Genomic DNA, 14,325 nt, shown 5'->3' with positions numbered 1-14,325 from the left:
CTTAACATATACATCAACCCCAGGCTATCTAACTCCCTGCTCCGAGTTCCAGCCACAAGTTTCTCAATTACTCTGAGCTGTTTGCTTAATGCCACCATGTAGGTGGACATTCTGGACATTCCCCTTGTATTCTATATGGTCTTCTATAAGGCATTCCAAAAGGATTCAGCATTCCTTTAGCTCAAAAGGTTTAGTTTGAATTTGCAATAGTGTTAGTGGAAGAGCTTGGGCTAGGGTAGATTAACTTCTTGCCCCAGTCTTATGATTTGCTGCTTAATCAAATGATTCATTCTCTCCACCTGGCCACTTGATTGGGGGCAGTATGGGGTGTGAAGTTCCTAATCTATGCCCAGATGGCTTCTAATCTGTTGCACTATTTTGGAAATGAAAGGTGATTCTTTATCTGAGGATATTGTGGCTGGAACTCTGAAGCGTGGTATTATCTCTTGTAAAAATGATCTGGTCACCTCTTGAGCTTTGACAGTTCTGGTGGGGAATGTTTCTGGCCACTCTGAAAAGATATTTATTAATACCAGTAAATACTGATACCCCCCTTTCCTTGGGAGTTCTGAAAAGTTGATTTGCCACTGCTGTACAGGCTCATGGCCTCTCCCAGTCCGACTGAGTTTTGGCCCGGGGGTATTTTGAGGTTAGTCTGGAGGCAAGGATCACATTATCAGCTCACCTGAGTGATAGTGGTATATAAATTCCTGACAACGATACAATGATTGTTTCAATCAGATGTGTGTTCTAGAAAGCCTGTGGGAATTACTACTTCAAAGTCAACACTTCATTCCAATGCACTCTGTGTCACTCGCAGCCTTGGTCATTTCGAGAAAGGAGCCACACTCTATAAAAGGCTTTTAAGCAGTTAGGCCCTAGTGTGTTTTCTAGTGCCCTTCCTTCACTAGTAACCACGAAAACGGGAAGGGATTACTAGCTCTCTTTCAATGGTAGCCCACCTCTTGCAGTTGCACGTCTCTTTTGATTAGTATTATTGTATTATGGCTTACCTTCGAGGAAAATCTGTACCTCACCCTTTGCTGCTTTCTTTGCCTCTCCATCCGCCAGCTCATTTCTTTCTTCCAATTTTAAGCTCACTCTCTGGTGTGCCTTATTATGCCTTTTCAGGTAGCTGAACTGCTTCCAGCAGCTGGATTGTCTCTTCTTTCTCTGTGAGGTCAGCAGTCCCCTCTCCTTCCAGATGGCTCCATGCACAACTCTGAATGCCTTTTGCTGTTTCTAAGGCATGGGTCCATGCATTTATCTCAGCATCCTGTGCAGAGGTCCCTGTTGGTAAGGGTCCAGACTCTATTACCTCTCTGCAGGTAGTCACTGTGAACGTTGCAATGTCGCTTTCTTGTCAGTGAACCAGGTCTCTGCATCATCCAGAGGAGTGTCCTTTATGTCTGGACAGCTGGAGTAGGTAGCTTCAATGGTCTCTAGGCAACTATGGTGTACTGCTTCTCCTTGATTCCACTGAGAAAAGAAGCTGGGTTGACAATATTAGTCACCACTATCTCTACATAATCTTGCTCTACCATGATGGTCTGGTATTTCGGAAACTTCTCCGGTGAAAAGCCAGTGGCCACCCTTTACTTCCAGTACTGCAGACACTGTGTGGGGCACTAGCACAGTCATTTTTGTCCCAGGGAAAACTTGTGTGCCTCTTGAATGTTCAGCACAACTGCTGCTACAGCTCTGAGGCAACCTGGCCATCCTTTGGCTGTTGCATCTAGTTGCTTAGAGAAGTAAGCAACTGCCCTCAGGTATGGACCCAAGTCTTGAGCCAATATTCCGAGGGCAATTCATTGCATGGAAAAATAGAAAGAATGCTTTACTTACATCTGGAAGTCTCAAAGCTGCTGCTGACATGAGAGCACTCTTTAGGTGGTGAAAGGCCCGTGTGGTGTCTTTTGTCCACTGGAGATCTCTGTTTCCATTGGCAATAAGAGCATAGAGGGGTCTGGCGAACAGTCCATAATTATAAACCCACAGCTGGCACTACCCTGCCATGCCTAAAAGGGTTCTGAGTTCCTTCGTTGTCTGGGGTTTCGGGGTTTGGCATAGGGCTTCCCTGCCCTAAAGTCTGCTGCTCAGCACTCACTTCTTACTCCAGGTAGATTACCTTCTGTTTCACTACCTGTGCCTTTTTCTTTGAGACTCTGCATCCTTGGAGTCCTAGGAAATTCAAAAGGCTTACCGTCCAGGCTGCCCTCATCCGAGCGGCTACTAGAAGATCATCTATGTACTGCAACAGCCTCCTTTCCTCTTGTGGAGCTTCCCGGGGCTCTGGGTCTTTGTAAGCTGTTCTCCAATCAGAGTGGGGAATTTTTGAAGCCTTCAGGCACATGGACTATGTGCGCTTGTGTTTGAATGCAAAAATTTTCTGGCTGGCTTCGTGGATGGGGAGGTAAAAGAAGGCATCTCTTAGGCCTAAAACAGTAAACCAGGTTAGCTCAGGTGTGAAACAAGTTAGTAAAGTATATGGATTTGCTACCACAGAGTATAAATTCTGTGTTATCTTATTGACAGCCCTCAATCTAGTACTATCAATTATTGGGCTGATTCCTTCTCTATCTTGCTTTTGAGGGTACTGCTCAGTTCTCACTGGTTGTGCTCTTTCCTTAAGCTTTGATTACCATGGGGAGGGCATTTTTTACTCTCCCTGGTACAGCAGAGGCCCATACTCTTGAAAACACTTATTTACTTATTCTAATATCTCTTTACTAATGTCTTTCTTAATTTCAATGGCTGTTAATGTTAAGCCTAACATCTTTATATCATTTGCCTCCAGAGTAACCTGTCTCATTTGAGAATGTTTAGCAAATTGAGCCAATTGTACAAAAGCTCTTAAGTACACATGTTACTTTAGAGGTTTGCAAAAGTATGCCTTCTCAGACTGGGCAGTTGTTCCCCACACTACAATATAAGCATTCTTCACAAATACTAAAGCTTTATTTAAAACTGAATATATAGCCCCTGTATCATCTAAAATTCCACCCTTTTCTTTGTTCTGATCTCACTGCCTCTCGCAGAGGGGTCTGTTACATCCTAGTTCTGGATGAAATTGGACTGCCAGGAGGGGGATGGGTTCGAGTGGGTATACTTCTGGAGCCTGAGTCTTCTTCCCTTTTGGGGAGGTCATCCTTATCTTTCTTCCCTTACTTTTAACAAATCATATGTACTCATTTTGCAAACTATAATCGCTTTATATTTCAGCATGATAATCTTTGTTTGACTTCATACAGTGTTATCTTATGCCGCATGCTGAACAACATGCTTGATTTGCCTTCTCTTTGCATTGTTTTCCTTTTCAAGGGCCAAGACCAGTAGGTCTGAGAGCGGTCTGGTCCCACAGTCCCTTTGCTATTCTTGGTGATTTCTTAAAAAAAAATATATCAGCATACAAAACCTCATCTCATTTACTTTCCCATTTTAAAACAGCATTAACTGCAATGAGGTATTATAAATCTTTTTATTTTCTGAGCTGCCCTTACTGGCATCCTTGTTCCAGTGAGCCCCTCCCAAAAGGGGCTAGTTCAGGAACCTTTTTGCTCTGGTTAGTTCTCATTATCTCCTTCCCCTTATGCTATCTTGTTTCTACCCAAACTTCTCTTCACAGAGCTTCACAGTAGTTTCCCAGTCTTTCTCCCACACACAGCTCTCGGTGGCAGGTATCAGATGTGATTTCTCTCACACAGTCTTTAAGATTTAGGTTCTGAATCAGCTTGATCAGAAAACTTTAATTACACTCAGGGCCTGTGCCCTGACGCTTATTAGAATAGCAATACCAGTGTCTCTCACAAACTCCACATCGCAATAATACCCACGCACCATGCCAGCCTCTTGATGCACCAAAGTCTCTCAGGAATTGCCCACAATGGCAGGCTATTCTGTTTATTACAGGGAGCTCTTAATCCTCTACGGCAGGTGTTTCTCAGTCTAGACTTACTATAGTACCAGCTGAAGTCTCATAAACTCATTCATCTCTTCTATCTAAACTCTGTTTTACAAAATGTCAGTCTTCTCTAGTTCTCTTCTTGCACAATCTAATTAAAATATTGTTTCTACTGACACCCACTTCACTGCCTTGCAAAAGACTGTGCTTGTTACAGCAAAACTCTGATATGCCTACAAACACAGACACTTACACACTCCCCCCTTATCTCAAATTCATTAGAGCCAGGGCTTGAGTTGCTGTGGGGGGGAATTCTTGGAATTCCTTTAATTTGTTTTACCACAGTTAAACATAAATCACCATACCATAGTTCTTCTGTGTAAAATGCTACTCTTGTTGCAAACAAAATCCTAAAATCTCCACAAATACTACTATACACTCTGAGAATCAAATTACCACAATGCAGTGGAAGAAAATCACCACACAAAATCACTGGGAAAGGGCATAACTCTCAAAGTGCTCACTTTTCCCAACACAATACAGCATACCATAATTCAGCATTTACTCACATCAGTTTTTCCTGGACACAATCAAAATAACAGCACACAGTAAAATTCCAAAAATCAAGTCCAAACATCCAGGGCAAAGGAACTCTCTGAGCTCGTACTCACGGTTAAAATGTACCAAATCTACACAATAAATACTGTCACTGATGTTTCTCCACTTGTTCCACTTCTCCGCAGAGCACTCCTTGCCTCCACAGCCTGCCTCAGCTGGCGCCTCAAGCCTCACCCAGCCACTTCAAACACGGGTAGAACTCACACACCTGCACCACAGGTGAACTCACTTGTTCACTTTCTCTGTCATATGCCACACACTTGCACCACACACTTGCACGATTACAAACACATTAACCGCACAATGCATTATCCATACAATGATACAGTGTCTGGACACCACACACACACACGCACACACAGGTTCACTCGACCCACCCCCAGGGTCACTAGTGGTCTGCTCTACCAGACAGTGAACCCCTGCCTCTAGTCCAAGTACTTTATCAGCTGCATCCACAGGCCGAGCACTCAGACATCTCTGAGTGACTTACTCAGCTGTTCTATCTCTCTTTTTCCCCAGGGGGCCCTCAGTACATACCGTATCCTCAGCAGGCCAGCAGGTCCTTGTCTGTCCTCGCAGGAGGCAAGCTGAGACAAGCAGAGCTCCTCCAGGAAAATCCTGGGCCCGCCTTGGAGGTCCGTCTATCCCCTCTGCCTGTGCAGAGACCGAGAAGTCCCTACTGGCTGGCTTGCCATAATGTTTTGCGGAGAAAGAGAAAAAGAACTCCATAACTTTGTGAAAATTGTAAAGCCGGTATGTTTTATTACAGCGCCAGACGCATACGGAGATAACTCTCCTTAAAAGCCATGTGTACCTCTGGGAACTTCAGGTCCCTTTTTATCCCCCTCTCAGATACATATGCACACAATTTCGCAATAGGTTCATACATATTCATTTTTACAAATTTCACGTGACATTTGCTGCTAGTTCTTCTTTATCAGAAAGAATTGCTAGGTCAGGTTGACTGGCTCTCACAGCAGTCTCTATCTCTCTCTATCATCCCCTGTCTCCCCCCTTATTTCTGTCCTTCACTTAGCAACTTCACTGAGCCTAGGTTCTGCAGTCAGGCTACATAGCTTTGTTTCAAACTACAGACTCAACTCAAAGATGTAATTTCACCTAAATCAAAATGAATTTCTACGCTGGAAAATTTCCACTTTGTCTCACACTACAGAATCTCATGGAACCATGGGTCAGTTGTGGCAATGGAGATCCAAGGAAACAATGGTGAGACTGTGGAATACAGGAATCATGGAATCAAGGAGACCATTGTGCAAATCATGGGCCCTATGGAAGCAAGGATCAACAATCAAACTGTGGTTTGATTGTAATTGATTTAAAATAGAAACAAGGAGCCATTGGTTCACAGCCGGGCTGCGTAGGGCCAATGGACCCTTGTGACTCTGTTGGGGCTCATGAAACCAAGAAGCCATTGTGACATTGCCAGACCTCATGGAATCAACGAGAGCATTGTGACAGTCTTAGGACCCATGAAGTCAATGGAACATGGAACAGGTCTGCCTGGTTTGGCCTCCTGGGGGCTGTCTGACATGTCCCACTGAATTTGACATGTCAAGGGCCACTTCCCATCTGATGGTGATGCACTGGGGCTCCGTGCTTTTATTCCTATGAGAAAGAACTGTCTTTCTTGTCTAGGCACCCATGGCCAAAAATGGAGAGTATTGTGGCATTTCAAGGCCCCATGGAATCATGGAGAGTATTGCGACACTGTGGGGCCTCATGCTCCTGAAACATGGGGGCTCCATGGTTTCATTCCTATGGAGAGCAATGTGACATTTGGGAGCCTTGTGAAATGAAGGGGCCATTGTGACACTGCAGAGCCCCATGGATCCAAGGGACCATTGTGACACTGTGGAGCCTCATGGAACCAAGGACATCATCGTGGCTCTGTTGGTCCACATGGTCCCAAGGGGCCAGTGCAAAGGCAGTGGTGCGGTATTTAGTCCAGCTGTAACTCAGTCAGTCAGATTTTATCCCAAAAGAACTGAGTGTGAATTTCAAGTCCTAGGAATCATTCATTTAACATAGGGTGAGCTTGAGAGTTCCCCCATAAGCCTTTAGTGTTGCTATACTGACTTGTCCAAGTTCTACTACCCTATTGGTTACTTGTTTACCCTATATGGGTATTGTTCTAGAGTGTTCTACCCCCAAGTGTACATGTTGTTGCTTCCCCTTTGTCATGGGTATTTGGATCCTGCCCCTCATACTGTGCTCAGCTTCTCCATGTTTATTGTTTCTCACCCTGTTATTAAAGTTCCTTTTAAGCAACTCCATTGATCCTGCTCCTTTTCATTTTCGCCACCCTCGCCTTGAAGTCAGAGAACCAGAGAGGTTTGTCACAGCCACCTTCATTGTGACTTCTGGTGCCCAAAGAGGGACCATGACATTCAGGGCTGCCTGTGTCAGTCACGTCAGCTGGAGTTAGCTGTTGGATAGGCCAGTACTCCCTGGGATTTTGGACTGGTCCGGGCCTGGCAGATTCATTGTTGCTTCAAGGGCCCTTGCCCAGGATCGGCAGGGATGACGATGGTTTCAACTGCACAGGATTGCAGGTGGGTTTGGGGAAATGCAAGACGTTTATTGCCCATTTTGCCACTGTGTTTTTTTCACAATATGCATGCACATCCCATAATTGATTTGGGGTGTTCCGGTGGCTCTTCTCTGTAAGGAAGAGAAAGAGAAAAATGGGCAGCCAGATGTCCAAAGTAGAAAGGAACATATATGGATGCTTTAATTCTCACTGACCAAGATATAATATTTTCAAAGGATGAATTAAAATCAATCATGAGGTGGATCATTACAAGCTTTCCAGAGGCCTTTGCTGATGAAATCCATACCACTTAATTTTAGGACTCAGTGACTTTTAATCTGTACAACTTTTGATCAAAAGGGACCCCACTGCACCCCACATGCTCCCCATCTTCCACACGACCTTTGACCAGCAAGCAGTGTGTTGAAAACTCAATCCGTTGGTCACTCCCAGCTTAGGACCTCAACCCAAACCTGCCTTTCTCAGACCTTCCATGATGGTCCAAGATGGCAATGGCCACATGGTCTTGGAGCATCATGCTCTGGAGACTCAAGATAGAAGGAGTCCGAATGTGGCTTGGGAGCCCAAACATCCTCCCTCTATCTTGGGTCCTCCACTTCCTGCTACCACAACCTTCTCTTTTGCCCTGAATGAACCTCCAGACTCCACGCCCACGACTGGGACATGCCCCCACTGTCAATCATCCTCTCCACCCTGGACCATGCCTACAGTTAAGGAAGGAGACTACAAATAGCCTTGAAACTCCTCATGGCCCTGGGTACGTTATGAAAGAAGAGGGCAGAATCCCAGGTATCAGCCATTGGTTTACGAGGAAATCAAGGAGCTCTGTAGAGCACCTATAGAAGTGAAGGGAGACGACTCATCCTTTAATCAGCATTGAACTCCAATTTATTGATTCACCAGGCACCTTTTATAATAGTGTTAATTAAGCTCATAAATATTGCAAAATCCGAGCTCATCATAGGTCACAGATTAAACATTAACCCCTCCTTTTGTTTTCAATACCTGTGGTTTGTTATTGAAACCAAGATTTGTGTTCTCACCCTGATATGAAAGATTCTCAAGGCCTCTATGTTTGTCACTTTGCTTTCCCATACTTTATCCAAGGACAAGGTATTTACTTGTTATTGAAGACAGGCTTGAGAACTCTTGCTGTTTACAGAAACATGTCTGGGAAACAGTCTTGAGAATTGCTGCTTACAGCTGCCTTTTACTTTTCCATCAGCTGTATATTTTCACGGCCTCTTTCCTTCAAGCCTTGTCTGAGCTAAATTCTCCAACAAGGACCTAAAGACCATAGGAAGGACTTACCTTGTTTTAATGGCCTAATGAGGCCCATGTTTACAGCATATGTCCTAACCTGCTAGGATTTAAAATATATTATGACCATGTTGTTGTCACCTACAGAATACACCCTGTGGGAAGGGGGATGCAAGTGTTTACTAAATCAATTAATAGCAGACTATGCTACTAATGAGGCAAGGGCAGAATTGACAATCAACCATCTAGCTGGAGAAGGACAACACAGCCTGCCAGATGCTCAAGCAGCAGATATCCCCAGAGAAGAATTGAATGATATCAAAGAGATGGCTTTGAAAACTTTAATCCAGGTATCGGATGGTAGCACCCCCAATTTGGACAACCTTGGGTGGCTGCAGCTAAAGCTTTAGGACAATTAGACTATCTTGGGTGCCTGTTAAGTAAGCAAACCAATGCTACCTCCCACATATTGAGTGGCTTGCTCTCAGACATAGAGACCATCACACAGCCCACCTTGCAGAACAGCAATAGAGGTTTTACTCTGGGCACATGGGCATGGCTGTGTAGACTCTGAGGGCATGTGTTGCATGAACCTTTCCAGCCACAGTGAGTCAATCCACAAGAGCACTCAGGTACTGAAGGAAGGGTTCAAGAAGCTTCAAGTGGAAAGCAAAGACTGGATCAATAAACTCTTCCAATCCTGAGGACTAAAGGGTTGGATGATGTCTAGCTAAAACAGGACTATTATTTCTCTTAGTGGTTGTTGTTGTTCAATTGTTCATTGTTCCATGTTTGTTTGGATGCTTTTAGAAAGTCTTTTAAAATTCTTTCAGTTCCATCTTTGTTGTAAAACAGAAACGTGGAAGATAACCAACACAGACTCCTCATGGACTCCTTGGACAAGAGAACTAGAGGCCAGGATGGCATGAAAACCTCTCAGAGACTAAGTGTGGGAAGGAAAAACCTTAAAAGTACCTAAAAGTATTCTGAAATCCATAAAGTACCTTAAAAACCTTGAGTCTCTCAAGGCGTTAATGAGCCCTACCGAGTGTCAGCGCAAAGCTCTCAAGGGATTCATTAAAGCAGATAATTGGGGCCATGATTGCACAAACTTCTCACAGAATCTGTATCAAAAGGGAAACACCAAGTACCCTAAAATAACTGAAGTACCCTGAAGTATTAATGAGCCCACTGAGCTCTCAAAGGGAGAGAAAGCCTCTCCAGGGACTAATTAAAGCAGATAATTGGAGGCCATGATTGCACAAACCTCTCAGAGACTCCAAGGCAAAAGCCAAACCCAAAGTCCTTTGAAAAACCTGCAGTCCCTTGGGGGCATTATGGAGCCTCCAGGGCCATTCCTGACAAAGACTCCCCAGGGACTCCTTCCAGCAGATTCTTGAGGACACTGGGATGTGGGCTAGGGGGAATGCTGAGGGCAGGACAAGGGGCTGACAGTGCCCAGCCAGGCTGGGGCTGTGACAGGAGGCCCCAGGGCCTCAGGACAAAGTGTCTCCTCACAGCCTTTGGTGGCACAGACCCTGCTGTGCCCCAGGGCACCAAGACTTGGCTTCTCTTTGTCCCCACCTGTCATCACTGCTTCCACTTCTGTGCTCTGCCTGGGGTGTGGGGAAACTTTCTCAGTCGTGTCCCTCTCTGGGACCCATTAAAACTTCAAGAAACTCTGGAGTTGGATTCTGACTTGGAGTTCTGGAGAGGTTTGTTCAGTTCCCTCTCAAGGAGTGTGGTCAGAGCCTGAGCACAAAGCCCCAGAGGCTCGTTAAAGTCCTTGTGCTGCGTCTGTGCTGCTGGGCTGGGCTGGGCTCCTGGCACAGAGGCAGCTCCTGGTAACCAAGAAGAGCTTCAAAAGCACATTTCTCTTGATGAGCAGCTCTTCTGCCAGCCCAGCAGGGCTGGGGCACTGCCTGCAGCCACCCCAGGCACAGCACAGAGGCACAGAGAGCTTCAATCAGTCAGGTCTGGGAAGGTGCTGAGAAGTGCCTGGGGCAGAATCACTGCCAGCCCTTGGCACAGGAACCTCTGGCTGCAGGACAATGCAGCTGCAGCTCCTGGAGCCATCTCCTCAAGCTGGAACATCCCAATGCCTACAGACCCTGTGAGTACATTCTCTGATTGTCTCTTGTGCACAGCAGCCAGGGGTGCCCAGGGCTGTCCTGCAGAGCAGGGTCCTGCAGCCCAGGGCGCTGTGCTGGGGCAGGGACTCTGCTGCCTGCCAGGGACAGCTCTCAGCCAGCCCTGGCAGCTGCTCCCAGCACTGGGGGACAAGATCTGGGTGGGAGGAGACAGCTGGTAAGGCTTGGGAGTGTTCTCCTTCTGTGGTGAGGATGCTGCATTGTTCAGGACTGGTCCCAGCAGGACATTTAAATCCACATAATTTCCAGGTTGATTATACAGGGAGCACAGGAAGGCAGGGGCTGCATAAAAGTGAAATTCCTGGAAAATTCTGTCTTTTTAATCTATTGATCTGGGTTGCCTGGATAAGAAATTGCACATACATATTTATCTCTCAATTCAGGTCGAGAAAAATAAAAAGAAATTTCTCTCAGGTATTAATAAACCAGGAAGTGACAGAAATCAGCACAGGGCCCTCTAGAAGCTGCATCAGTTTTGCTTTTCCAGCCTCCTCAGAGTTGCTCTGTTGCCATCAGACGCTGCAGAGCCTGAGCTGCCCCTGGGCAGTGCCAGAGCTGGGAGGGGTCTGCAGGGCAGAGCTGAGCCCCCAGGGCTGGTCTGGGCTCTGGCAGCACTGGCAGGGCCAGCCCTGGGCACAGGGAAGCAGCTGCTGGCAGGGACAGCTCCAGGCAGGAGAGCCCTGGGCAGGCAGTGGGGGAAAAGTGACCCCAGGCTGTGCTGGGATACCTCAAGTCCTCTCCAAACCCAACTATTCCATGATTACTTTTTTTCAGATCCCCATGCCAAGGCACCACAGCAAATGTCCAACAGCAGCTCCATCAGGCATTTCCTCCTCCTGGCATTGGCAGACACGCGGCAGCTGCAGCTCCTGCACTTCTGCCTCTTGCTGGGCATCTCCCTGGCTGCCCTCCTGGGCAACGGCCTCATCATCAGCGCCATAGCCTGTGGCCACCACCTGCACACGCCCATGTTCTTCTTCCTGCTCAACCTGGCCCTCAGTGACCTGGGCTCCATCTGCACCACTGTCCCCAAAGCCATGCACAATTCCCTCTGGGACACCAGGAACATCTCCTACACAGGATGTGCTGCACAGGTCTTTTTCTTTCTGTTCTTTATCACAGCAGGGTATTCACTCTTGACCATCATGTGCTATGACCGCTACGTGTCCGTCTGCAAACCCCTGCACTACGGGACCCTCCTGGGCAGCAGAGCTTGTGCCCACATGGCAGCAGCTGCCTGGGCCAGTGCCTTTCTCAATGCTCTGCTGCACACAGCCAATACATTTTCCCTGACCCTGTGCCATGGCAATGCCCTTGGCCAGTTCTTCTGTGAGGTTCCACACATCCTCAAGCTCTCCTGCTCACACTCAAACACTCTCAGGGAAGTTGGACTCATCAAAGTTAGTGCCTTGTTGGTATTTGGTTGTTTTGTGTTCATTGTTTTCTCCTATGTGCAGATCTTCAGGGCTGTGCTGAGGATCCCCTCTGAGCAGGGACGGCACAAAGCCTTTTCCACCTGCCTTCCTCACCTGGCCGTGGTCTCCCTGTTTGTGAGCCCTGGTATATTTGCTCAATTGAAGCCCCCTTCCATGTCCTCCCCATCCCTGGATCTGGCCCTGTCAGTGCTGTACTCGGTGGTGCCTCCAGCCCTGAACCCCCTCATCTACAGCCTGAGGAACAAGGAGTTCAAGGCTGCAGTTAGGAGACTGATGACGGGATGCTTTCAGGGACATTAAAATGCTGGTCAGTTTCTGCAAATAACTTATAAAAAAAGTTATCTTTGATTTTTCTTTATGGTTTGGTTGTAGTGGAATTTTTTCCTTTGTATTAGTTCCTCTTATTGTCCAGAAAAAAAAGCAGCTGTTTGTACCATTTCTCATTTTGTTTCTCTCTGCCTTCCATGTGGCCACAGACTGCGTCAATGAGGGGCTGCGGTCTTGATGGCTTTAAAGGAACTAAAGGATCTCCCAGCAAAGTTTTCTGCAGAGATGCCCTTGTGTTGCCTTCTCTGGAGCTGCAGCAGCAATGTCTGTGTGCAGAGCTGGGGGCAGATCAGTGCTGGCCCAGCAGCTGTGCCCAGCAGCAGCAGCACTTGGTGTTGCCAGTGCTGCTGCCGTGGCCCAGCCCCACTGCCCTGGTGGCCCTGGTGTTGCTGCAGGGCCTGAGTGCTCTCGGGGCCGGGCACAGCCCTGGGGGTGGCAGTGCCGGGGCTGCAGCAGGGACAGGCCATGGGCACTGCTGGGGCAGCGCTGACGCCTCAGGCCAGGCCCTGGGGGCTCCAGGCTCCTTGCCCAGGCTCTCTCAAGAACACGCCCAGGCCAATGCACAGCACAGAAAATCCCGGTGAGCAGCCCCAGGCTGGCCGTGGGCAGGCTGGGGGCAAACTGCATGGCTGGGGCTCTGCAAGGGCCATGGGGGAGATGGGAAGGAGCAGCAGAGCAGGGGCTGATCCATCCCCAGTGCACTGGACAGCCCAGGGCAGCATCCCAGAGCGTCCTCATGGAGCTGCCAACAACATCCCCCCTCTGCAGCCCTGGCCTCTCCCCCAGCTCACACAGGTGCCCCATCCTTGCAGGCACAGACACGGCAGCACTGGCTCAGCAGCCCCTGTTTGCATTGCACACAGCAGGGGGGGCACCCCCATGCTGTTGGTGTGGGGACATGAACCTGAGGGAGCACAAATGCCATCAGCCCCTGGGGCCAGCAAGGGCTGGGGGACACCAGGGAAACCACTCAGCTTTGTCCTGGCCTCTGCACTCAGCCAGAAAGTTTGTTCCCATCAGCTGGGAGTTTCCTGTGCCACTGCAGACGCTGTTGCTCAGAGCCAGGGCTGCGTGGCAGCCACCCCCAAACTGCCCTGAGCATTTCCTCTGCTTCACCTTTGCTTTCTTTATTCTTCCTTTGTAAAAATTTCTTCCTATTGCCCACCCCTGTTCTCTCCCCTGCAAACAGCCCATCCCTGTTTGCTCTTTCCTCTCTGGCCCCACTCCCCATTGCAGTTCCTGACTTGGCCCCATGGGAACGTCCCTTGGGCAGCAGGATCATCCTACAAGTGCTGCAGGAATTGTCTGCAGGCTCCTGCAGTGCCTGGTGCTGCTCCCTTGCCAGAGGCACCCCAGGCCAGGGGGGCACATCTGGGCTGCTGTGTCTGCCTCTGGGGCTCCCTGTTGTGGGCAGTGAGGAGGAGCTGCAGAGGCTCTGCAGGACTGACAGGATGGGCTTTGGGGCTGGCAGGAGAAGCTGAGGGACCTGGGCTGCTGGAGCTGCTGAAGAGGAGGCCCAGGGCACATCCTGTGACTGCTTCAAGGGTGGTTTCAGAGAATCACAGAATCAGCAAGGTTGGAACAGGCCTTGGAGATCATCAAGTCCAGCCTGTGCCCTGACACTGCCTTGTCTCTCCTGAGCCTCCTCTTCTCCAGGATGATCAGCCTCAGCTTCCTCAGCCACTCCTCACAGCACTTGTGCTCCAGACTCATCCCCAGCCTTGTTGCCCTTCTCTGGACACGCTCCAGCCCCTCCACATCCTGCCTAAATTGCGGGGCCCAGAACTGGACACAGCACTTGAGGTGCTGCCCAAGCAGTGCCGAGCACAGGGGAAGAAGCAGTGCCCTGTTCCTGCTGGCCACACCATTCCTGATCCAGTCCAGGAGCCTTTGGCCCTCTTGGCCACCTGGGCACGCTGCTGGCTCATGTCCAGCCTTCTGTCCATCAGTCCCTGCAGGTCCCTTTCTGCCTGGCTGCTGTCCAGCCACTCTGTTCCCAGCCTGTAGAGCTGCAGGGGGGTTGTTGTGACCAAAGTGCAGGACCCGGCACTTGGACTTGTT

The 14,325-nt window shown here is 48.5% G+C and overlaps 1 protein-coding gene across 1 annotated transcript; it reads left to right on the top strand.

The window, feature by feature from the left end:
• The first annotated feature begins 7,838 nt into the window (after positions 1-7,838).
• LOC141729573 (olfactory receptor 14A16-like) lies at positions 7,839-12,237 on the top strand. The gene is made up of 2 exons (XM_074544275.1): positions 7,839-7,848; positions 11,276-12,237. The coding sequence occupies exons 1-2, from the start codon at positions 7,839-7,841 to the stop codon at positions 12,235-12,237; spliced, it is 972 nt and encodes a 323-aa protein (XP_074400376.1).
• Positions 12,238-14,325: the final 2,088 nt, after the last annotated feature.

This window comes from Zonotrichia albicollis, chromosome 7 (assembly GCF_047830755.1).
Source record: "Zonotrichia albicollis isolate bZonAlb1 chromosome 7, bZonAlb1.hap1, whole genome shotgun sequence".
In the NCBI taxonomy this organism is placed as follows: domain Eukaryota; kingdom Metazoa; phylum Chordata; class Aves; order Passeriformes; family Passerellidae; genus Zonotrichia; species Zonotrichia albicollis.
Note: the sequence above shows the minus strand (reverse complement) of the source record. Positions and strands in the feature narration are given on the sequence as shown.